At 38.7% G+C, this 24,363-nt stretch overlaps 1 protein-coding gene across 1 annotated transcript; it reads left to right on the plus strand.

The window, feature by feature from the left end:
* The first annotated feature begins 15,348 nt into the window (after positions 1-15,348).
* Positions 15,349-21,351, plus strand: LOC124291345. Its single transcript, XM_046728326.1, has 4 exons — positions 15,349-15,577; positions 17,328-17,411; positions 19,806-20,039; positions 20,491-21,351. The coding sequence occupies exons 2-4, from the start codon at positions 17,345-17,347 to the stop codon at positions 21,084-21,086; spliced, it is 897 nt and encodes a 298-aa protein (XP_046584282.1). The 5' UTR covers positions 15,349-15,577; positions 17,328-17,344; the 3' UTR covers positions 21,087-21,351.
* Positions 21,352-24,363: the final 3,012 nt, after the last annotated feature.

The raw sequence follows: 24,363 nt of genomic DNA on the forward strand, positions 1-24,363 counted from the left end.
ATTTTTTAATTGATTATACCCTTGTTTATATTGTAATTCATTTGTTTCTGATTTTTTAAACATTTTCAGTGTTAGGTCAGCTTGTCCCAGTCACGTTGGCATTTCTGGGAACACAATTGCTGATCTTGCTGCTAAGGCAGCACTCAACAAATCTGTGACACAACTTCTTATTCCTTACTCTGATTACAAAGCCAGCATTAGAACTTACATCCGTGATCTGATGCAGAAGAAGTGGGACACCCAAGTAGGTATCAATAAATTACATGAAATAAAACCCTATATCGGTTACACTTACTTGGGTTGTCAGTCCAGATTTGAAGAGGTCATCATACGACGATGTCGTATTGGCCACACAAGATATACTCATGAATACCTATTGAAAGGTGAGGATCCTCCATTTTGCATCCCTTGTGATGAAAGAATCACGGCCAAGCATGTCTTACTTGACTGTGTTGAATATTCCATCACAAGGGATAAATATTTTAGATCACGAACTATGAAGGATCTTTTAAATAGTATCAGTTCTCATTTAATTATTGCATTTTTAAAAGAATTAGATTTGTTAAATGATTTATAAATACATAAATATTTTAAGACTGGAAATTTGAATTAGTAACTAAGATTGTTAGTGGCTGTATCCTCGAGGGGGGTTAAAGTACTGTAAAATTATTGTCCTCCTGAGAGGGTATGTAAGTCCCCAAACATTCGAAGTAAATTAAAACGTTCCACTTTTTTAATCGTAGAATACCTGTTCTTTTAATTGTATGGCTAGATTTGCTGAATTGGTAACGGCTGAAGGGATGGTGTAAATCCAGCTAGGGTCCATGCAGGAAGCAAATGTACTGTAAGTCCCCATGGTCCCTAGTATGGTGATCTACCTTCAGTTGTTGGCAATCTATAGCCGGTTTATATATTGTATTGTTATTTAAAATTCACATATTTTAGATTTAATTACTAGTCTTAAATTTATCACTGTGATAATCTAGTTGTTTTACTGTCCTTCGTCGACAGGGGTTTTATAATGTAATTGTGTTTATTGTTAATTTATAACTTTTTAGGTCACAATATGGCTGAAATATTGCCGATGTGGCTATAAATTTTAACTCACTCACTCACTAGGTCAACTTGTGGCCTCACAAATTGCCAAGGAGGAGAAGAAAGAAGACGGGAAAGAGCTATATTTTCCAGCTCAATGCCGGCAGCAGAAATGAATGGTTTAATTTTTAAACCAAGAGGCGGAACAAGAGAAGATTTCTTATTGTATAGATCCTCATAGAGGGGATTGAAGACATATGCAGGGATAGATTCGTTATAATATAGTTTTGTAATATATTGCAAAGATAATTTTATACGGCGTTGGATAAAAGAAGGCTCATCTGCCTCAACATAAAGACCGTCAACAGGAGAAATGGAGCTCTATGCACAGGAACACGCACCACCAATTATGAGCATTATGTAACTCATGCTAAACGTTTATAAGTAGTATGTATTAGTATGTAACACTTTTACATGTGTTATGCCAAATGTGCTGTGCTTGTAGACGACTAAGTCAAGTTCAAGATCATTGGAGTTCAAATTGGAGACAGCCTTGATCAGCCAGAAGCCAATGCCTGAACCACTTTGAAGGCTATTATCAGGAACATACCACAAGGCGGATTAGGAGATACATGGACACACCATAAGTTAAGTGTTACATCCCGTCTGGAATACTGCAACAGTCTACTGTAGTCACGGTACCTGGACAGGGTCACTGTGTTCAAAACACAACTGTGAGACTCATAACACACACATATGTATGAATGAGGAATCTGGAGATGTACCGCTATACAAATGTCTAATTTGATTTGAAATGATTGATCTACAGCTGGTGGCCGCAATATTACGTACATTGATGGCGGCCGAGTGCGACGCCTCCTGTCAGCGCGGTTTATTCAAATGGTGATAGAGCATGAAATAAAGGGTGACCTACCTCAATACTTGGTCATATGACCCTTGTTCCCCAGAATTTTCACTATTCTCCGTGGTAATGATCTGTACAAGTTCTGTATGTAGTTAATCGGCGTGTTTTTTTTCAGATATCCCTGATTTCTCTCTCGAGATCAGCTGCCGACTGAATATGTTGTCGGCGTGCGGCCAACTTGTTTTTCAACATCAACCAACAATTTTCAATGATATTTGCATCAGGTGATTGTGCAGGCCATACCATGCCATTTATGCCATTGTTTTGTCTATAATTCTGTACAATTCGGGCCCAATGCACAGAGGCATTGTCGTCTTGGAAGATATAATTATTTCCAGGAAAATGACGTGCTACAACAGGCCAGAGGTGAGAATCAATTATGTCTATATATTTTCTGTCTATATAAGTTCCGACACCATGCCAAGTAATGCAAGCCCATATCATCAAACCCACTCGAGGCTGCAGACCTGGACACAGGCATTCGGGTAGGTACTCTTCGCCGGGCTGTCTCCAAATATAGTCACGATTATTTTCTCCAAGAATAACTTTGCATTCATCACTGAATATTACTCTATTCCAGTAATTATCCACAGTTTTGTAACTTTGCCCTCTTGGCCATGCGAGACGTTTTCTGATGTTGTTCTCTCGAATTCTTATTTTCTTTCTAACGATACGCCTGTGAAATTTATTCTCATGTAAAACCCGTTTAATTGTCCTCCGTGAGACAGGGGAATTTCTACCCCTATTAAAAATGTTGGTAATTTCATGTAAAGGTGCAATGCGATTGTCTTTCACGATCCGAAACAACTGTCTCCTACCTCTCCGTGACACCTTGGCAGCACGACCTGTTCGATGGCGATTCTCAATCGAACCTCTTCGTTGAAAACGGTTTACACAAGAATAAACAGTACCTCTGGGCAAGCCGAAATGTCTTGCAATAGCTGAACAATTTTGGCCATCCTGATATCGTTCTACAATAATAGTTTTAACGGCCGAAGGCAAGTCTTGAGATTTTCCCATGTCGACGAAAATAGCAGACGGAAGCGAGCAGACGAATTTTTTCAGTCGCGTGAATGCCACGTGACGATAGGGCGTGTTCGGTTCTACTATTTCGCTAAGATTGGTTACGTTTAGAGAGTTAGTTTTCAAACGCGATCGTTTCAAAGTAAGATTAATTTCTAAACTTACTAAAAAATATGGACAATGTACGTAATATTGTGGCCACCCGCTGTATATGCATCAGGTGCCGTACGTTTATATTCATGTGTTAATGTATGATGTGTCACACGTGTTTATCTCTAGTGTGCCAGGAGTTGCACCATATGTATATGCCTCGTTTACAATATAACTGTTAATGACTGTTTAAACCGTTCATAAACACATTTACACGTTGCTATGTGTGATGTGCCGTGAGATACACGTTCCAGTGTGAGATACGTTGTGAGAGAGACGTAATTATGTGTGCTCCATGAGCTACTCGTTAATATGTGTGGTATGACTTTTGGTTGTGGTGGACTTTTAATAAACGGGAACATGTACAATGTGCTTTGTGGTAATCTTAAGATATTGATATGTTGTGCCTTGTGTGAGCATAGATATGGATGATGAATCCTGTCTCAACATTGAAGCGAATCATGTGCCGTGTGTGGACATTGATATGAATAATATTCTTTACTGAGACGAATGTTACGCATTTGGGCTGCTCAGTGCGTATGTAACTATACGCATTGAACACAATGTAGTGCAAAAGCCGATATTTTTATAGTATCAATATGTTACCATTAACCATAGCAAAGGAACTTATCAAAACCTAAATTAGCCTACTATTGGGATAAATTGGCCCTAAATGAATAATAAAATGGCAAGTCTAACGCAAGAAAAACGAAACGCTGCAGTCTTATTCAGAGAATCATACATAGCAAAAAATTAACTTATTTTGCGTGTCCTATTACGTTAACAGGTGCGGTCATTTTCAAGATTATTATGTCAGACACAATCACGAAATCAATCACACAATCACAAGTACAGTATCAACGTTGACTGTATCATACGCTGAGTTGGAGGTTGAGATATTGCGTTCCATTCTTGATCGAGTGCCTGTTCCTGTTTGTACTGGTGTATTCTTAATTAATGGTAAATTATAAAAACCTGTCAACGAAGGACAGTAACATAACATGACAGAAAAGAATTTAAAACTAGTAATTAGATCCAAAACAGTTTTACTATAGATGACAATACAATATGAAAACAGGCTATAGATTGCAAACAACTGAAGGTAGATCACCATAGTAGGGACCATGGGGACTTACAGTGTTTTTGCTACCTGCATGGACCCTAGTTGGGTTTACAGCCGCTGGCGACTGTAGGAAAATTTAGCCCACAGTTAAAATAACAAAAATACTACGTTTATAAATCTAGTAAGGTTAATTTTACTTTGAAAATTTTAGGACTTACGTAGCCGCTCAGGGGTGACAATAATTATATTTTACGATACCTTAACCCCCTTTGAGGATATAACTACTAACAATCGCAGTTACTAATTTATACTAACATTTATAAAATAACATTTATGTATTTACAAAACATATTGTTTAAAATTTATCTAACAATTCTATTTCTTTTAAAAAATGTTTTTATTAAATGACAGTTTTCATTATAAAAACAGACCCACATTGTTTTGACACTGAACTGTTTATCCCTTGTGGTGGAAAAAACATGAACAGATCAAGTCTTGTGATTCTGAGAAGGGTTGTATTCTCCCTGGGAGTTGTCAGCCGTGTTGGACATGAACGACCATAACGTCATTAGATTTCTACCAATAGGCTTATAGTCGATGTATGAACCAACATCTCTATTTGAGCAGTTGTCAGTTGAAGAGGCCCCATATTTGCTTATTAACAACGAAATGATTTGATTCAAGAACAGTTTACAGTAAGTTGACATCTGCTTAATGATGGACACACGTATTGCGCGTGATGCTAACCTTTGGCTGTATCACGTGTGCATCTAAGATCAGTGTATGTTGGGTACAATTAACCATTCAAACAAACATAATTATGATATGACTGTAAATGGCTATATTGGGATAATATCCATCGGTGTTGCTACTTTTATCCAGGTGTGTGTTTCCTTTTCGTAACAATGAATATGTTCACTTGTATTCACAGGTGCATTACCAGCCTGGTGCCCTTGCCAAGCAGCGCTGTCACTGTACTTACCCAGACAATAACTGCATAATCTTGGCAATAAGTAAAACAAAAACAAACATGGCGGATACAACATTAACTGAAGAAAACGCACGAAGGACTTTTCAAAGATATTGCAATACTGTACACTTTGAAAGAAGGTAGCTTGGGGTTAATTTTATTTAGATCTATTTAGAATTTTAGAGACCCTAAAGTCGTCACATAGGTGAAATTTAAACAATGACACACAATTTACAACATCGAAATGAGCATTGATATTTCGTTTCAGTTGCTGTTGTCAAACAATCATATGTATAATTTACGGAACTAAACGACCACATTAAGAATACATCGTTCACATCGTTATTTAACTAAGCTGACGAAGTACATTTCGACAATTATATCCACTGTTACACGCTCGAAATAAATTTAGCCTCCAATATAATAACCAGAAAATAATGTATCCATAATAATGATATTAATAGAAGCCTTCAATATTTGATATTTGGCACCTAGGTTTTACTGTTATAGAAAACCCTGTCAGTGTATTCTTACATTAATCATAAATATATTGATATATTAATAAGAAAAGCATAGATAATTAATTCAACTTTGAACAATTAATGTATGTGCTTGTATTTTTTTAATAAATAAGGAACAATGTTATATATCATTTGAACATGCTATTCATGTTTACAAGATAATCGTGAATAACAGAACAGAGGTCATGGTAGGGCAACTTCAGCATTTTGCATGTTACCAGTCATGGGCACGGAAAATCACAGTTATTAAAAATTAATAATGTCCCCATGTTTCTATTGCCATACCAATAAAGACTGCTGTTATGGTGATATATATTTATTGATAAAATTCCAATAATGCATGATAAGGAACAGACATGCAAATAACAAAGTACCATTAATATCAAGCAAAATGACGAGATATACAAATAGAACTATTGTCACCATTTACAAAACCTCCACCGTGTTTTCAGTCATTGGACTGCTGTGGACATTCAATCGTGCATTTCCTTCTACTAAAACTGCACAAAATATGATCTAAAATCGTCAAAACAAATGAATACCATGCCTTCAAAATGGAAACCGCAATCAAAATCATACATTCCATTTTTGGGATTGTAGCCAGGTAGTTGTTAAGGCTGTACCTGTGGTTCTGTAGTTATTGTCGTTAGAGTGTGTGCGTGCGTGCGTGCGTGCGTGCGTGCGTGAGTGAGTGAGTGAGGTCACATCGGCAGTACTTCAGCCATATCGTGACTATTTCTAACTTTAACGGTACAATATAAAAATGGGTTATAGATTGCCAACACCATACTAGGGACCATGGGGGACTTACAGTACATTTGCTTCCTACATGGACTCCAGCTGGATTTTCACCATGCCTTTAGCTGTCAGCATTTTAATTAAATCTAGCCATACTTAAAAAACCCGCATATTCTACGATTAAGATGGTGGTAAGATTAAATTTAAATGATTGAAATGATTTGGGACTTACGTATCCTCTCAGGAGGACAATAACTTTACGATACTTTAACCCCCTTTGAGGATAAAGCCACTAATAATCTAAGTTACTAATCTAAACTACCAATCATTAGAATACATCTATCTACAAAACATATTGTTCAAAATTTATATATTTAAATCAATTAAATTTTTAACAATAATTAAATGAAAATTAACAGTAGTAAAAGGATCCTTAATCGTTTTTACATTGAAATAGTTATCCCTTGTGATGGAAAAATCAATATAGTCAATCAGGATATGCTTGATCGTGATTCTGTCATCACAAGGGATACAAAACGGAGGATCTACGCCTTTTAATAGGTATTCATGAGTATATTTTACATGACCAATACGATATCGTCGCATAATGACCTCTTCAAATCTGGACTGACAACCCAAGCAGGTGTAACCAATATAGGGTTTAATTTCATGTAATTTATTGAGACCTACTTGAGTGTTCCACTTCTTTTGCATTAGATCACGGATGGCAGCTTTGTAATCAGAGTTAGAGATTAGAAGTGGTGTCACAGACTGACTGAGTGTTGTTTTAGCAGCAAAATCGGTCATTGTGTAACCAGAGATTCCAACACGGCTGGGTAACCAACAGAAGACCATGTCGTAATGGTGAAATAGCAAGATCATTATATAATTCGATTATTTCTATTAAAAGTTGATGTTTACTAGAGAGATTTTTAATAGCCTGAAAGCAAGAGAGTCTGAAAAAATTACATACTGTTTATATTTCGGATGTTTTCTAATATATGTAAGCATTGTTAGTATTTGCCTCGGCTGTGAAAATAGAACTATCGCCTGGTAATCTAGAAGATATTGTTCTGGATCCAGTGCCACTGCGCCATTATCCTGTAAATATGGATTTGTATGTATTGTATATACGTTTTAATTCATTATATTCTTGTTAATATTGTAATTCTTTAGTTTCTGATTTTTAAATGGAGGAGGAGAAAAAAGACGGGAAGGAGATATATTTTCTAGCTCAAGGAAAGGAAAGGTTTCGCTCTTAGTCCTAGAGTCCCTGGTATGGTGATCTACCTTCAGTTGTTGGCGATCTATAGCCTGTTTTTATCTTGTATTGTCCTAATAGTGCTATTAGTTTTAACCTTCCACGTTAGTTTTAAATCTAATTGTGATATTCTAGCTGTTTTACTGTCCTTCGATGACAGGTTTTATAATATACACATATTCCATGTCAATGTCAAATGTGTTCTCGTCACGATAAGGCTGCAATATTGCCGATGTGACGTTAAATAATAACTCACTCACACTCACTCTTAGTCCTAGAGGCGGGACAAGAAAAGACTTTTTGGTGTACAGATCCTCATAAGGAGGATTGAAAACACAGTTATATGCAGGGTTAGACTCGTTAGAATATAGTTTTGTAATATATTGTAAAGCTAATTTTATACGGCGTTGGGTAAGAGAAAGCTCATCGGCCTCGACGAACAGACTGTCAACAGGAGACGTTCTCAAAGATCCAAGACAAAGTCTTAAACCTTGGTGGTGGACAGAATTAAGAATTTTAAGGTTGCTTTTGCAGGCTCCTCCATATACGATGGAGCCATAATCAAGTTTCGATCGCACCAATGATCGATATAGGTGTAGGAGGGTAGCATTATTCCTCCCCACTTAGTGTTTCCCCTCAAGTGCCGTGAGGCATTTAGCTCTAAGGGATTTAATATGTGGCAGAAACGTTAAGTGGGAGTGAAAAATTAGACCCAAGAACTTGGCCTCCTTGACAACTTTGATGGGAGTGCCATTTAAAAATAGTTCTTGGTCCTTATGCGGCTTATATTTTCTACAGAAGGTTTTGTTTTTTTAGTTTTCGACTTAAAAATGTAAAGCCATTTTCAAGATATTGTTTTTAGAGTTGTTAGTTGTTAGAACTGAATCTCGGGTTGTAACAACCAAACAGCCTCCGCTGATTAATATTTATGTCTGTGCATAAAGATCCAGCGTCACAATGCGTCCAGCGTCATTCTTTTTCTTTATGTCAAGAAGTATTCTGATATTCTGAAAACCTAATGCTGCCACTTTTGTAGAGTAAAACCTTTCTTTCAGCGAAATTTATCGATGCTTCGATTATGTTGTCGGTGCTTTGCATTATTTTCTCGATATGTCAAGTATTTTCTCGTTGTTTCGAAAATTAACTCTCTACCTGGATTAAGTTCTCGTTGCTTTGACCAGTTTCAGTTGCCTGGGACCTCCGTAGTATAAATCATAAAGTGATACTTCAAGGAATGTATGTCTCCGTGTGTGGCCAGCCAAACATGCTCGACGCGTTAAACAGAACATGGCCCAGCTGTCAGTAAGACGATGGATGGATGTGTCATATCAAGTTTGTCGGTAAGGACGTACTTACCGCAAGGTTATTAAACTGCTTTGAAATTAAATGAAATCATGTGTATGAAATCCTGATGTGTTTGGACATATATTGGCACATCATCTCGCGTTCTTGTTCGGTTATTATTGTGAGATAACGAATACAGGAAAACTAGACTGTACAGTACAATGATACTTGAAATCAGTTTATGGTGAGTTTTTTTTCCTGTATATACTCAGAGACAAAGTTTTTTTGGTGACATGAGCATTTATACATCGCTAATGTTGTGAATGAACTTTAAGATTTTAACCAGAGAATAAGTGTTTTAAAATGGTCGAAGAAATGCAAATTAGTAGTAGTTCAATTTGGACGACATATAACATAATTCGAGGAAAATGCCATTTGTAACCTTGCTTGTAAATCCCCTCTTGTGTTGTGCCTCATTTGTATATGCCAGGTGCGCTGTTCTTCAGGACTGTAGGCCATTACCATGCCTAGAAATATTTCGTGGAAGTCGCGATGACTGAGCGGGTTAGGCGGCTAACTTTGTGTACTGGGATGGGACTCAACCCAACAAAGGTACAAGAATCGGTACTCTACTAAGAAAGTGTAATCGCAAATATAACATATGTGACAGGCAACATCTTGGACAGACTATCTTGCTTCCAAACGTCCGATAGCCTGGTTTCTCTCAATTGGCCGAAGCGTGGCATTGTTGAACAAGGAGTGAAAGGCCAAATTTTTGTGCACAGTCTTAAACCCACTAATGGTGGTGACAATTCGTGCATGTTCGATTTCACGGGAAATGTGTGCATGATACCCACATGTTCATTGGTATGGTGCACTTCGGTGATTCCTTCTTTTGATGTGTTTTTACTCGGGCCTTCCAAAACGCAACAAAAACTATCGATAACACCATCAGGCTCCTCTATTTGCCAAAAGACGAGTTTGGATATAAACAACTTTCGTTTCTTATGCGTGTGAGTATACATAGGCAGTTGTGAATTGTGAAATGTATTGTGCTTTTTGTTAGTATTTGCCGTAGGCACATTGCAATATGCGTAAATATTTCCTTTTACAAACTGGCTGACTTCTGCTTATACAACGTGCGCAGTCATGCAGATAACCCATACATTGGTTTCGTCTATTGTATTTTTAATCCTCGTGAAATAAGTGAAATGTCACCATGTACAAGGGGCATGTTTTCCTCAGTAAATCCAAAAGGACTATTTGCGTGCTTGGATTGACGGGTAATATTATATTCAGGGTTAAACGTATTTATTTTTAATATTTATTCTATCTTGTTTGTATTGCTATAAATAACTAATATACAAAGTGTATAAATGATCATTAAACCTCAGAAATCTTGTTTACACAAGTATTCATTAATTTGACGCAGTTATGAAATACTTTATGAATGCTTCACTTGTTGTCAGGCAGGTTTCTTGTGAAGACAACACATTCTGTTGTTTCCGTTACCAGTTACCAACATATTAATGCATAAAGGCGACAATTTATGGATTTCAATTTCTTTATTTCAGAGTATATGATTACACCTTCATCAGATCTTACCTACAAATATGTACACACAGCGTAAAATATGCAAGAATACATAGTTCATCTTCTCTTAATTCTCTATGTACAGAGTCTGTTTCTTTGAAAGTACATAGGATAGGTTAGGACATGATATTTATATAGCGCACATAACCACGCAACTAGTACATGCTCAAGGACCTGGTATTTTTCCCTCGATCACTGGATGTCAATCTCAACGGCACATCATATTATCAATCTCAACTCCCTGGGGAGTATACAACTCTTCCAGCCACAAGTTATTGCGGCTTTCCCATCCTTACGAGGTACCCATTCACAGCTGGGTGGACTGGGACACATAGTCACAGTACTTTGTCCAAGTTTACTGCACGTTGCTGTACCCGCAACTAGGTGTTAGTACGTATTCATGTTGCCACCATCTGGTCATTTACCAACGGATTCGTGGGTTCTGTTAAATGCACAAGGTTGTGTAATGTACACTAGGGGTTGTGGCAACACTGAAAGAGTCTGCACACGAAGCTGACTCCAAGGTTCTTACACCCGGTCACAGGTGGGCTCGATCCCGGCACCTCAACCTCGCTGGATCACTACCCTGGCACTAGCTCGTCCACCATAGCCGACAAGTAAATCATCATTTGCATTTACCAGTCCAATATTATAAGCTCCTACTCTGCCACGAGGATTTCTGCCATTTTCTAAATAAAGTGTAAACTCCACAGTCATGTTTGGCTCATAAGCCATATTTGATACATTTCCCTCTGTATTTCATTCATTTTCCTTTTTTGCTGTTGCTATGTTACACTTTATGTCATCCATCCCTTTGTCGAGACTGTTTTCGTATGTGTTGTTTTTCTCTGGAAGAGTATAAACTCTAACAAATACTACAGTATCAGTTGTGCCAATCAGTTTTTGCACTCAGCGTACAATGTTGCAAAATGAAATATTGATGTGACTATGCAAAGGGCAGAGTTCTACCAAACCTGGATATTTTTCCCAATGCGCTTTGCAAACACATTAACATATACACAATCTATAGAGAACTTCTTAGTTGTTTCAGAGAAGCAGGTAATGTTAAATTTCACCTGACACCACCAGACCTTGGTTCCATGCTTGTCATTTATTACTTTATCAATTTTGTCTGTATATAATTGTTTAGCCGTTCTGACGGGTGATGTAGCTTTATGTATGTATAGTCTGAATTTTGTCCAATCGGAAGGTAAGTTGCGCCATTTAACAATCTTGTTTGATCATTTTCGGATCAAACTCCGGGTTTCGTTGTTCATCCATGGCACATCTTTCGGCCTGATAGTGACAATTTTGTTAGGCACGTGTTTGTTACATGGATTAATTATGGTATTGTTTACTTGATCTGCTACTTGATTTATGTCACGAGAAGAAAGTATTGTATTCCAATCAAGAGAACTAAGTTCATCAGTAAGGGCCTCGATGTCGGTTGAAGTATAATCATAGATTTTTCTTTTATAAGTAACTTTTCCAGTTATTTTTCCTTCAAAGTAACATACACAGGACAGTGATCACTACATATAGGATCACGTACACCGGATTCTAGTACAGTAGCAACATGTGAAACAAAGATTAGATCAATCAAAGTACTAGAGGTAGGGGTAATCCTTGTAGGATCGGTTATGATTTGAGATCCATTTATCAATTTGATTTGATCAACTCTGCTAGAATTTGTGGTAAGAATATCTTCATTAAAATCACCAGTCACAATTGTAATCAAGTCAAGATCAACAGCGTTACCAACAGATTCTTCTATTAAATTCCAATAGGCGTCGCTTTTATCTGCCCTATAAAATGTCCCAATGAGATAATTTCGTTTCTTGCATCTTATTTTAACCCATATTGCTTCAAGCGCAGGCAAGACTAAATCATTCATACATTCGAAAGACACGTAGTTTTTACTATATACACTGTACTGCTACACCTCCACCCCTGTCTGTCTTTTCTTAATGGTAAATGGAAACCTGGAATTTTTATATCATTGCTATCTATACCGTGATGCAGCCATGATTCTGTTATACAAATGACATCGTATGATTCCAATTCAGCCTGGAGTATATCTAGCTTATCTCTAAGACTTCGTACGTATAAATGTATTATCTTAAGATCAGTGTTTCGCAATGGTCCGGGATTTGGGTGAACATCACCACAGATCAAGAGAAGGAAAATTATAATCAGAGAAAATTGTTTGGTATAAAGACATAATATCGAGAAATGATAACACTGTTTTCTAAATTTACAGGCAGATTTGCTATGAATATGACAAACAAATTAGCCCACTGCTTGTCTATATTGCATAACTTCAATCATTTTCAAAACCGGAAATACAAGTGTTATGATGGGTGGGCACATACAAAGATATGCAGTAACGAATTAATCTAAGCGTTGTTTATATAAAATACACGTATGCCGTCAAGTTATTTGGCATTAGGAAAAATGTTGATGCACATAATACAAAACATTTTAACTTCTGAAAAACAATGTGGTTCCTTGTGGTAAGAAACAAGTCATGACAATAGTTGTCAACGATGTAATAAACTAAAAGCAAAAAAATAAGGGTACCACAAAATGAAAGCTTCATCTGCAGTAAAAGAGGAAAAAATCATGGTGGACAATGTGTAACTCTGACATAACTGGGACACAGGGCAATCTGACCCACATTTCAATAACGCACGTGCTGCACGATCCTATCGCGTGATGGCATGTTGTGGAGAATGGAGGGCAAAGCGGGATGGATGTTGATCGGAAAATGTAAACTTTCTTAATGGATTTATACGGTGAATATAGTTACAGTTGGAATATTTGAAACGTGAGTATGATTCTGATATACATAATAGTAGAGACAGATAATTTTTTCCAAAAAAGACCCGGAAATATGTCCATATTGAATAAGCACAAAATGCATATAAAAGTTTATCCATGTTGGATCAACATCAAGTGTCCTAATTTAGGCATTGAATACGTGATACTTGACTATATTCATGCACACCCAGGTTGAACGATTCTGTATATGTCAAAAAATGGATGAACAAAAATGTGAATATGTCCATATGGAGTAAACACAAAAAGTAAATATGTCCATGTTTGTTAAACATATGGTGTGTTTATGTTTGTATTAGATAAACACAAACGTTGAATATGTTCATACACATACACAAACTGTGTGTAGTTTCGCCGTGAATAGCGCACGTGCTGCACGAGCATCTATCGCGTGGTGGCCTGGTGGCAGGTTGTGGAGAGTGGAGGGCAAAGCAGGGTGGATGATGATAGGAAAATGTAAACTTTCTTAGTGGATTTATACAGTGAATATATTTACAGTTAGATTCGATTTGAAACGTGAGTATGATTTTGATATACTTCATGGTAGAGACAGACAATCAAGAAACAGAAAAATGTCCATATTGAATAAGCACAATAAGTATGTGTATCCATGTTGGATCAACATAAAGTGTGCTAATGTACACATTGAATACGTGATACGTGAGTACCTTCATGCACACCCAGGTTGAATAACTCTCTATATGTCCAAATTGAATGAAAAAAATGTGAATATGTCCTATAATGGTAGGGTTATTTTCTTAGTAGAAATTAGGCTTGTATTTAGGGTTGGGACAAGGTTAGGCGTGGGCTAGGCTAAAAATAACACACCAGGCTTAGGCTTCAGTGGGCTGGTCCAGTTAGCTCTTGAGGGGTAAGGACCCGCTAGGCAAGTGCCTAGTATGCTTCTTCCCCATTGTTATGCAATGGGATCGGCCATTGTATGAGCATCTCATGAGCAGAGAGATCAGTCCACTGAACTTTTCTTTTGTAGGCATTTATTGGGTAATTTTCAGAGCATGGTTTTTATTGGGTAAGAGTTATAGGTTAGGGGTATAAAAGGGCAGATTATCTTTTCCTCTGCACTCTGGGGTCTTACAGAGGAAAGAAAGGTGAGAAATTCACTATTGTTTCTGTAGACTAGGCAAACAGAGTTTTAAGTTCCTTAAGTTTTAGTTTAAAGAAGAAATAAAGTTTTGGTTAGATAATGTTAGGTAGTTAATTTTTGTATTACTTTGCAGGGAACATTATTTTTGGGAATTAAGTTGGGATAAGGGACAATAGTATAGGTATATTTAATAGGGTTTTCACTTTTCGCAGGATCCTTGGAGGCATTTTTATTTTTGTTGTTTATTTAACTTAGTTTATTGTTGATTTTATGATATATATTAGTTGAGTTGGAAATAAATTTATTTGGTTTGCAAAATCTTGTGTTTGGTTGTCATTATGACTTTAAACCCCTGAATCCTGCGGACCTGAGGACCGGAAACTGGATCCTCTGTTACAGTCCATATGGAGTAAACACAAGATATAATCATGTCCATATTGAATAGACACAAAAAGTAAACATGTCCATGTATGAAGCCATATTTCCTTAGTATGTTTCCAATACAGCGTTGTGTGTGTATATAATGTAATTGTAAAATATGTAAATACCAAGGCAATCTAAGCTTGGAGAACCCTTCTCCCATACCGTTCCATTTTCTAGTAATATGTTTGAATATAAAAACAACAACTTAACCTTTTCAGTGTTTGGGTTACGGCATACCAAAAGGTAGTGTGATTAGTGTAATCACCTTTTGAACATAAATTCAGTGTTATTTATGCACGATCAGCTTCCAATCGCAATCATTATTCATAGGGAACTAGTGAGGGTTAACACCGCCCGCCTCAGCATCCCACTGGCAGCATTATTCACAGGTCATTAACGAAGGTTAACACCGCCCGCAATCGGTTTCATGGACCCCGCATCAAGGAACGGCCATCCCAAAACATTAGTGGCGTACGATGTGTGGGTATTGCATCATAATTGCGAAATATACATGGAGCATTCAGTAAACATTCTATGACTGCGCTAACTCTGGCAACGACGACGGACCATCGACAACACCGCTTGAAGAACGGGCGCTGTTTTGTCAGTACCAAGATCCGAATTCTAATCGTCGTTCAGTCGTTCAAGGTAAGGATATCGACAATCATAACAGTCAAAGAATACGTATCATAGAAATGAAAGAATAAATGCCACAAACAACAATATCATGGGATTCTGTGTCAGATAATTTCTGAGGCCACAGCTTTGGTCTAAGGGACATAGTTCGAATAGAACTCTGATAGACATACGGTTTCATTGAAGGTTGTTTTACCAACTCTGTTCGGACAAATACAAAATTGGGCAGTTGTGGGGTGGGCTGGGTTTGTATTTGGCGAGGTAAAGGTTCACATGTTAGCGCAATAATGTGAAATCATAACAGTCAATCAAAAAGGAAAATAGGAATATATATGTGTGTGTGTAATTCCTATCCTAGTCTTATGGGCGCTCTTCGGTTGAAACTGTGACAAACCGTTACCATTTATTGATCGTATACTTCAGGATACGGAAACAGGTCAATAAGAAAGGGTGTGGTTTGTGGAGATTGCGATAACACATTGGAGTGATGAAATACAGAGTGTACACTTTGGATAAACTGATCGAAACTGATTTACATTTCCTGCCCGCTGAATAAGTACCCAAGGGAAGAGGGCGGTGGTAAATATTGGTCAACGGCACAGTAGTTGTTATATGCTTTATTTAACGTCGCACGCACAACTAAGGTATTTCGGGGGAACAACAACTAGAAAACAGTAGGCAGTGTTACATTTATATCAAAACATCCTGTAAGTAATCGCATCTAGAGCAGGCATATCAGAGGTGAATGATCTACATCCCCACCCGTCGAGATGTCTCAAGGCCTGAGCACCTGAACTATTAACTCAACACCGTATCCCAATTGTCTGGTTCAGACTCGATGATTTACAGACCACCCCCATACAGCTGGAATAATGCTGAGTGCGGCATAAAATTACACTCATCCACTCACTTTTAACTAAAACTTTTACATGTCGAGACGGTGCCATTTTGATTTGGCCGCGTAATCACCGGATGCCGATTACAGTCAGCCAAACAGCAAATTTTGTTGGGACCAACAAGGGAATGCCTTCTTGAAAACCGGGGGAATACCCTTGTATATTCATACTTGATCGGATTATGCTTACGAGAACCTTTCACTTTGCAAAGTCGTATATGTGTGAAAATGTGTATGTACAGTAATGTTTCAATATACAGCACTTATGTGTACATATTATTTTTGTATCAGTGAACAATACATTGTTTGATTAATCACTGTTATCTTGTAAACGTACCAGTTATTGCCAGTCACTGAAGGGATGATGTAAATCCAGCTAGGGTCCATGCAGGTAGCAAAAGTACTGTAGGTCCCATGGAATCTATTATTGTGACTTAACTTCAGTGACTCGCGATATATAGAAATTGTTAGATTGTTCTTTATGTTTTTATGATTACATGCTAGTTTTAAATGTTCATCTGTGATAGTGTAGCTATTTTACTGCCCGGGTTAGAATATTGATCTTCGGTAACCCATGCTTGTCGTAAGATGCGACTAACGGGATCGGGTGGTCAGGCTCGCTGACTTGGTTGACACATGTCATCGGTTCCCAATTGCGCAGATCGATGCTTATGCTGTTGATCACTGGATTGTCTGGTCCAGACTCGATTATTTACAGACCGCCGCCATATAGCTGGAATATTGCTAAGTGCGGCGTAAAACAACCAAACTCAAGTCAAGTCACTCACTCACTCTAGCAGTTAGAGATGTACTGGAGATACTGTGCACGAAGGTGCTCATTTACACCAGTGGTTGTTTCTTTCCCAGATCTGACGTCACAAGAGATGTCCAGGTGGTACCTTGTTCTGGGACTCACGGTGGCGCTGTTTGATGAAGGGGCAGCAGCAGCAAGTATGTCACTATTTATTCTAGAGCATGTGCGGGATGGTGTGGGGTAGGCTGTGGTGTGAGTGAGTGGTACATATTTTAGCTATATGAAACAGACTATTGTTTTGTCCTGAGATATGATGTACACAGGCTACTTAGAGAACTAGGTGCTTCAAATGCATCATGGATTTGCCCCGATAATGACCCTTTGTTTGCTAGGGGCTTAGTGGTTTATTAACCAGATCGGTTTGGTGTCAAACAATTTGTATATATTGTTAAGGTATATAATTTGCCGTGACAGAAGGTTTGTGAGTCCCCTTTTAATCAGCAAAATAAAATACGGACACGTCTATGATATCCAATAGTGTATTGAATAAACAAGGTTACAATGAATGACAGTACACATTTCTAATACAATACTATTGGGTCACAAATCCAAAATATTATATAACTAAATGTCTATAGTTACCGCAGTCTTGATTCTTATCGATGTACTGATTGAACGGCAGTTGAGACGATGTTAGCAGACAGATGAGCGTACATCCGAAGCAGTCCCCAAAGTCAAGCAGTGTAAATAAACTTAGGTTCAGTATTATTCGTTACACTGCTATATACTGAACCTAACAAACCTAGTAGAAGTAACATATGTTATATTCGGGATTACACTTTCTTAGAAAAGTACAGATTCTAGTACTTTTGGGGTTGAATCCCGTCCGGGATTCGAACCAACACCCTCAGAGTCAGGCACCTAATCGCCAGCACACAAAGTCAGACGCCTAGACCGCTCAGCCACCGCGGCTTCCACCCAAAAAGTACTAGAATCTGTACTTTACTAAGAAAGTGTAATCCCAAATATACCATATGTTACATTTGATCACTTTCTAAAATGGCATTGTGTATTTCATACCCTAGTAGAAGGTCGCGTCAGCTAACCTTTGAGCGACTCATCACCGTCAAATCAAACGCGAAACGGCCGAACGGATTTAACCAATCAGACAACGACTACTTGTTAAGGTTCTGCGGGACTTACAAAATGGTTTTTGGATTTTCTCTTCTTGGTCGCTTACACTGATCTATCAAGAAACGAAAATCCGCATAACACACAGATATTTGACTTGCAGTATATATACACTTAGGGGCTTCTAATGACATGGTTACATTTAGCTTATATTTCCGCAAGATAAGATCCTTGAATACTGACAAAAACGCTATTTTCAGCGACTGTTTACTCATTGCGCCCTCCATGTGTATCACTCGGAAGCGATCGTGCGGAATATAGAATTCGGAATCGTTCGTGTTTTTGAGGTAGAGGTTCAAACGGTATTTGCGAATGTTAACTTTCACGATTTGGTTAGCTGTGTTCTGATTGGTCAGTCCAAAAGGTTAGCTGACGCGACCTTCTACTAGGGTTTGTAGGACTATAGCAGCTGTAGTGTAACGAATTATACTGAGCCTAAGTTTACTTAGACTGCAAAGTCGTGTCGAACATCTCAGCAACCAATCCTCATATACCTATCACACAGTGAGAATTCTAGCAGTAGCTTCACCTCACTACAGCCATTTAGATCACACTACTATCATGCTGAACGCACGCGAATGAACGCCACAGTCTCATACCGGGAGCAGCAAAGAGGAGGTAACTCTAGCTTACTCTCAACAGGTGAAAATACATAGCCTGTACTTCAAATCAATTCATACTCAGCGCTTTAAACTTTTGTGACCAATAATAACTAAAAGTTAGTTAATGTGACATTTTAATTAACAAATACACATCCTCATGACACTATGCTGTAGTGGTGGTGTTTCAGCCAGAAACGTATCAAGTTTGAAGTAATCTGATTTGTTTTGTGTTCTCTGGGTTCTGCATTGCGATCACATCAATTCTTCAATTAACACCAACAGCCCTGACATCACGACCTAGCTATCATCACCAAGTTTAGATGCCTGGTCAGGAATCTCCCCCACCTCCCTCAGTACGTACCTCATGTATAGTCGATCCTACCCAAATTTGGATGAGGCTTTCATCTCTTCAGTTGGCCATACTCAGCACATTTCGATTCCAGTCTCGATTATTGAGAGGGCGTCGTGATAAAGCTGGTATATGCTGCTGTCTTGTGAACAAGATCTAACAGTCAACATTACTGGTCATTGGTACTTTCACACTATGAACAGCACTGGCACTATCAGCCCCACCGTCCTCCCACAGACATCAATATATTTACCACAAAGGATCACAGTAGTTGTCATCATCTGTGACGGCAACTCATCGCTGACACCAGCATGATCACGTGCCAGTTTCATTACCAACTTTTTCTTGATTATTTATGCGATTTAATCCTCAAAATGTTAGGTCCTATTTCATTAATGGTCGTGTATCAATGTCTATGCATTAACAGACTGATATCTGTCCCTTTTCAGATTGTACGGAGAACTGTGCATTGTGTAACCATGGCTGTGTAGCTTGCAAACAAGGCTATTACAAGACTGAAGGAAAGTGTGAAAAATGTAATCCGAATTGCAAGAGATGTTATAGCACGGGCCTGTGTTATTTCGAGTGTAAAGATGGTTGGTATGGCCTGTCTTGTTCACACGCATGTTCGTGTAGTTATGGCACCTGTGACAAGTACATTGGGGTTTGTCCTCATCAGACAGGTAAGCGTTCAATGTATTATTATATATTACATTATAATTCATGTTGATGATAATAAACACCTTGTTGTAGAAATGAAGTTATGTGGTTCCATCGCTTGGTGGGCCACACCAGCAAATAATTAACTAACTTTATTTCACAGAGATAGTTAACAGAGGTTAGCATAGCAGAAATGGCAATAATATTTCTACTTAAATGTATAAAGAATTGAGCCATTCTAAGTTTGAAATAAATCATTTTAATAGAGATGGTATATGAGTGTAATATTTTCGGGTAAGTTTTTTCTTAGAGATGAAGATGTAGCCTGATTTTGCATTTATTGGGTAAATATTGTAAATAAAATTCCATGTCAGTGTTGTTTTTCATATTCTTATAAGTCTGCATTTGAAAGATGATTCGATATTTGAATGCCATTTCAGTATATAATGATCTCTTCAACTATTCTTTTTATAGATCCACCGGTGTCGAGTGCACACAATCATAACTTCTACGATGACGAATCCTTTGCTGGAAAATTATTTGGTGTCCTTGCATTTACCATTTTCATGATGGTTATATGTTGTTGCTGTATGAAAAGGAAAAAAAAGCGAGATGAGGAGCAGATGGCAGATGATACCCCTGACATAATTCCTCCATCTCAGAACTTATTACCTGGACAGACCCCGATTACTACGAGGTCAACCAATATAACCTATCCAAATTTTTTTGCGGGCAATTTCTCAACCTACACCAGTAACAATGGTAATGGCATAATGTGCCCTCCACAACGAAGGGACCTTGCACCACCACCATGCGCCACATATAGTGATCAACAAATGGACCCAGCACCACCACCTTGCGCCACGTATAGTGGGCAACAAATGGACCAAACACCACCACCTTGCGTCACATTTAACGGACAACAAACAGACACTGATCCACCGCCTTCCTACACAGCAAGTGTACAACGGGCAAACATGCCGCCGCCACCTTCATATGAATCTCTTTTCGATTCAAACAGAGAACGCACCCAAGAACCATTTATATATGAAAATGCACCACGGTTATAGCATTTTGACATTAGCGCATTAGTGTATATTAATGAAGACGAACACGATATTGATGTCACATAATGTGGATCGTCACGTAGGGAAATGTAACAACTGTACCAACTCTGGAGTGTACATTTTAGAAATCAGAGTAAGAGCTTATAATATTCGACTGGCAAGTACAAATGTCAGTGCGATCAGGAGGGATTGCTCATAGCCCGTAAAGATCCGGGTTAGAATTGGTCTTAAACAACCCATGCTTGTCGTAAAAGGCGACTAACGGGATCGGGTGGTCAGGCTCGCTGACTTGGTTGACACATGTCATCGTATCCCAATTTCATAGATCGATGCTCATGCTGTTGATCACTCGATCGTCTGGTCCAGACTCGATTACTTACAGACCGCCGCCATGTAGCTGGATATCGCTGAGTGCGGCGTTAAGCAACCAAACCCAAATGATAATTTGTTCTTATTTTGAACAGCCAACAAGTGATGATGTACTTTTAAAAGATCCATCTGTAAATAAAGTTTTGTAAGCATTATATTTTGTTCTTAATTGATTAATTCTGGTCTATAGTGTGATTCAATTGTTTCTGAGTTTTCGAATTTGGTCAATTTTAGGTCAACTGGTGGCATACACTCACACAGTATGCAATGATTCACGCGGTAACCCATACACCCACGCAGTATAGGGTAATTCACACAGTAACCCATACACTCACACAGTGTAGGGTGATTCACGACAGTAGCCTATACACTCAGGCAGTATGGGTTGATTCCAAACAGAAACCCATGCACTCACGCAGTATAGAGGGATGCTCGCAGTAACCCCTACGCTCAGGCAGTATGGGTTGATTCACGGCACTTGTCCATATACTCACATAGTATAGGGAGATACACAGTCATTTGTGGCCCTTCACAGATATCAGTACACTCACAGTCGTGGGTGGTCCATCACAGATATCAGTACACTCACACAGTCATTGGTGGCCCTTCACAGATATCAGTACACTCACAGTCATTGGTGGCCCTTCACAGATATCAGTACACTCTCACAGTCATTGGTGGCTCTTCACAGATACCAGTACACTCACAGTCATTGGTGGTCCTTCACAGATATCAGTACACTCTCACAGTCATGGATGGCCCTTCACAGATATCAGTACACTCACAGTCGTGGGTGGCCCTTCACAGATATCAGTACACTCACAGTCGTGGGTGGTCCTTCACAGATATCAGTACACTCACAGTCGTGGGTGGTCCTTCACAGATATCAGTACACTCTCACAGTCATGGATGGCCCTTCACAGATATCAGTACACTCACAGTCGTGGGTGGCCCTTTACAGATATCAGTACACTCACAGTCGTGGGTGGCCCATCACAGATATCGGTACACTCACAGTCTTGGGTGGCCCTTCACAGATATCAGTACACTCACAGTCGTGGGCGGTCCTTCACAGATATCAGTACACTCACAGTCGTGGGTGGCCCATCACAGATATCAGTACACTCACAGTCGTGGGCGGCCCGTCACAGATATCAGTACACTCACAGTCGTGGGTGGCCCTTCACAGATATCAGTACACTCTCACAGTCATGGATGGCCCTTTACAGATATCAGTACACTCACAGTCGCGGATGGCCCTTCATAGATATCAGTACACTCACAGTCGTGGGCGGCCCTTCACAGATATCAGTACACTCACACAGTTAAGGGTAGTCATCCAGGGATATCAGTATATAGAGAATACTACACTCGGTCTCATTATATACGAATTATACGAAACGAGTGTCCTCCTATGGTATCTGACCATAGGAAGGTCACTAGTTTCGTATAATTCGTATGTAATGAGACCGAGTGTGGTATTTTATTTATTACCCACGTCTTACATGCATTGAATTGACAAAAAAAGCGCATTTTTGTTATTTTTATGGTTTCAAACCGAAACCGGTTTCATAAAGAGGTTGCGGAAGCGTTTTGTATTGTAGTACAATATTTGCATGACGTCACAATGTAATGACGTCACTGCCTTGGTAACCGACGTCACGATGCATGTCAGTTGTCATCGCCTCGTACAGCCTCCTACAGTAAACTACTCCGTAGCACCCCGTTTCTTGGTTTGCAGTTGCTTCTTTCGGCTAACATCACTGGTGGAAACATTGCGTTTATGTTTTTCGACGGATATAATGTCTCACAATTAAACAGCGACACGGCAAACGTTCGCAATGTTTACACTCCCACAATGCATTTAAGTTGTATTATGAATGAATTCACGTCTTTGTTATGAATGAAAAAATAGTTACGTCAGAATGTGACCTAATTGAGAGGTCATCGGTTATCCAATCAAGGTCAGAGGTTAGAATCATAGGTCAAGTCGTTACGTCACAGGTCAACGCGATACGACACTCGTGTGACGTACGAGATTAGTATGCAACTACCCATACGTAGACCACGTGGGTAATAAAGATAGATCCAGCACAGTGATCAATACACTCACAATTGTTCTTTATTCGTTTTGTAATTGTTTTCAAACTAACTCATGGTTTCCGCTTTGTCTGGAACAGGTTTGCAACTCGTCTGCCGGTTTGTCTCTGGTCCGTCTTAAATGGTATCCCAACATATTTCTGTGAGGCTATAGAGGAATTATTCATCCGTCAACATGTCACAACAATCTGATACCGCCTGCTGAAAAATCAATAGGACCAGCATACTAATTGCCGTGTCCTATGAATGACTAGAGAAACAGCCTCAATGCCCAGGCAACCAGCCAGAATCACTCACAAACCCTTCCGAGATACTGGAACGACATCATCAAAGTTCATGTTTAAATAATATCTGCGAATGACATACATCAACAATGGCAGCAATAGCACGGGCATTGTTTTGATAAAACTCATGATCTTGCCGAAAGTGTATATGCATACTTTGTGTGCATGTATGCTGTTGAACGTGAAATTACAGATACAGGTGCCTAACTTTGACAGTTTGGGTTACCAAGCTCGGATTGGACTAAACCTCAAAAGCACCAGAATCTGCACATTCCCAGGTATAACACGTTACATTTCATCACCATACGTTTTGAAGCATCGGCGCAGTGGCGCGGTGATTAGGTACCTTAGATTACAATCAGAGTGTGTGTTAAAATTCCGCATAGGATTCAAACCCGTAAAAGTACTAGTATTGGTACTTTACTGATGAAGTGTAAAGTGCAAGATATCATTGACCACACAGTTGTATCCTCATTCGTGCAGTACTACACAAGTAAACTGTCATTTCATGTATTTATTAACATACT

The sequence above is a fragment of the Haliotis rubra genome, unplaced genomic scaffold (genome assembly GCF_003918875.1).
Source record: "Haliotis rubra isolate DU_JTF1 unplaced genomic scaffold, ASM391887v1 Scf49, whole genome shotgun sequence".
Lineage (NCBI taxonomy): Eukaryota > Metazoa > Mollusca > Gastropoda > Lepetellida > Haliotidae > Haliotis > Haliotis rubra.

Excerpts from the sequence above, each read along its gene's own strand:
- LOC124291345 (XM_046728326.1), top strand. The coding sequence starts at position 17,345 with ATGTCCAGGTGGTACCTTGTTCTGGGACTCACGGTGGCGCTGTTTGAT. Across the intron at positions 17,412-19,805 it reads TGAAGGGGCAGCAGCAGCAA|ATTGTACGGAGAACTGTGCA; the intron begins GTATGTCACTAT and ends GTCCCTTTTCAG. Across the intron at positions 20,040-20,490 it reads GGTTTGTCCTCATCAGACAG|ATCCACCGGTGTCGAGTGCA; the intron begins GTAAGCGTTCAA and ends TTCTTTTTATAG.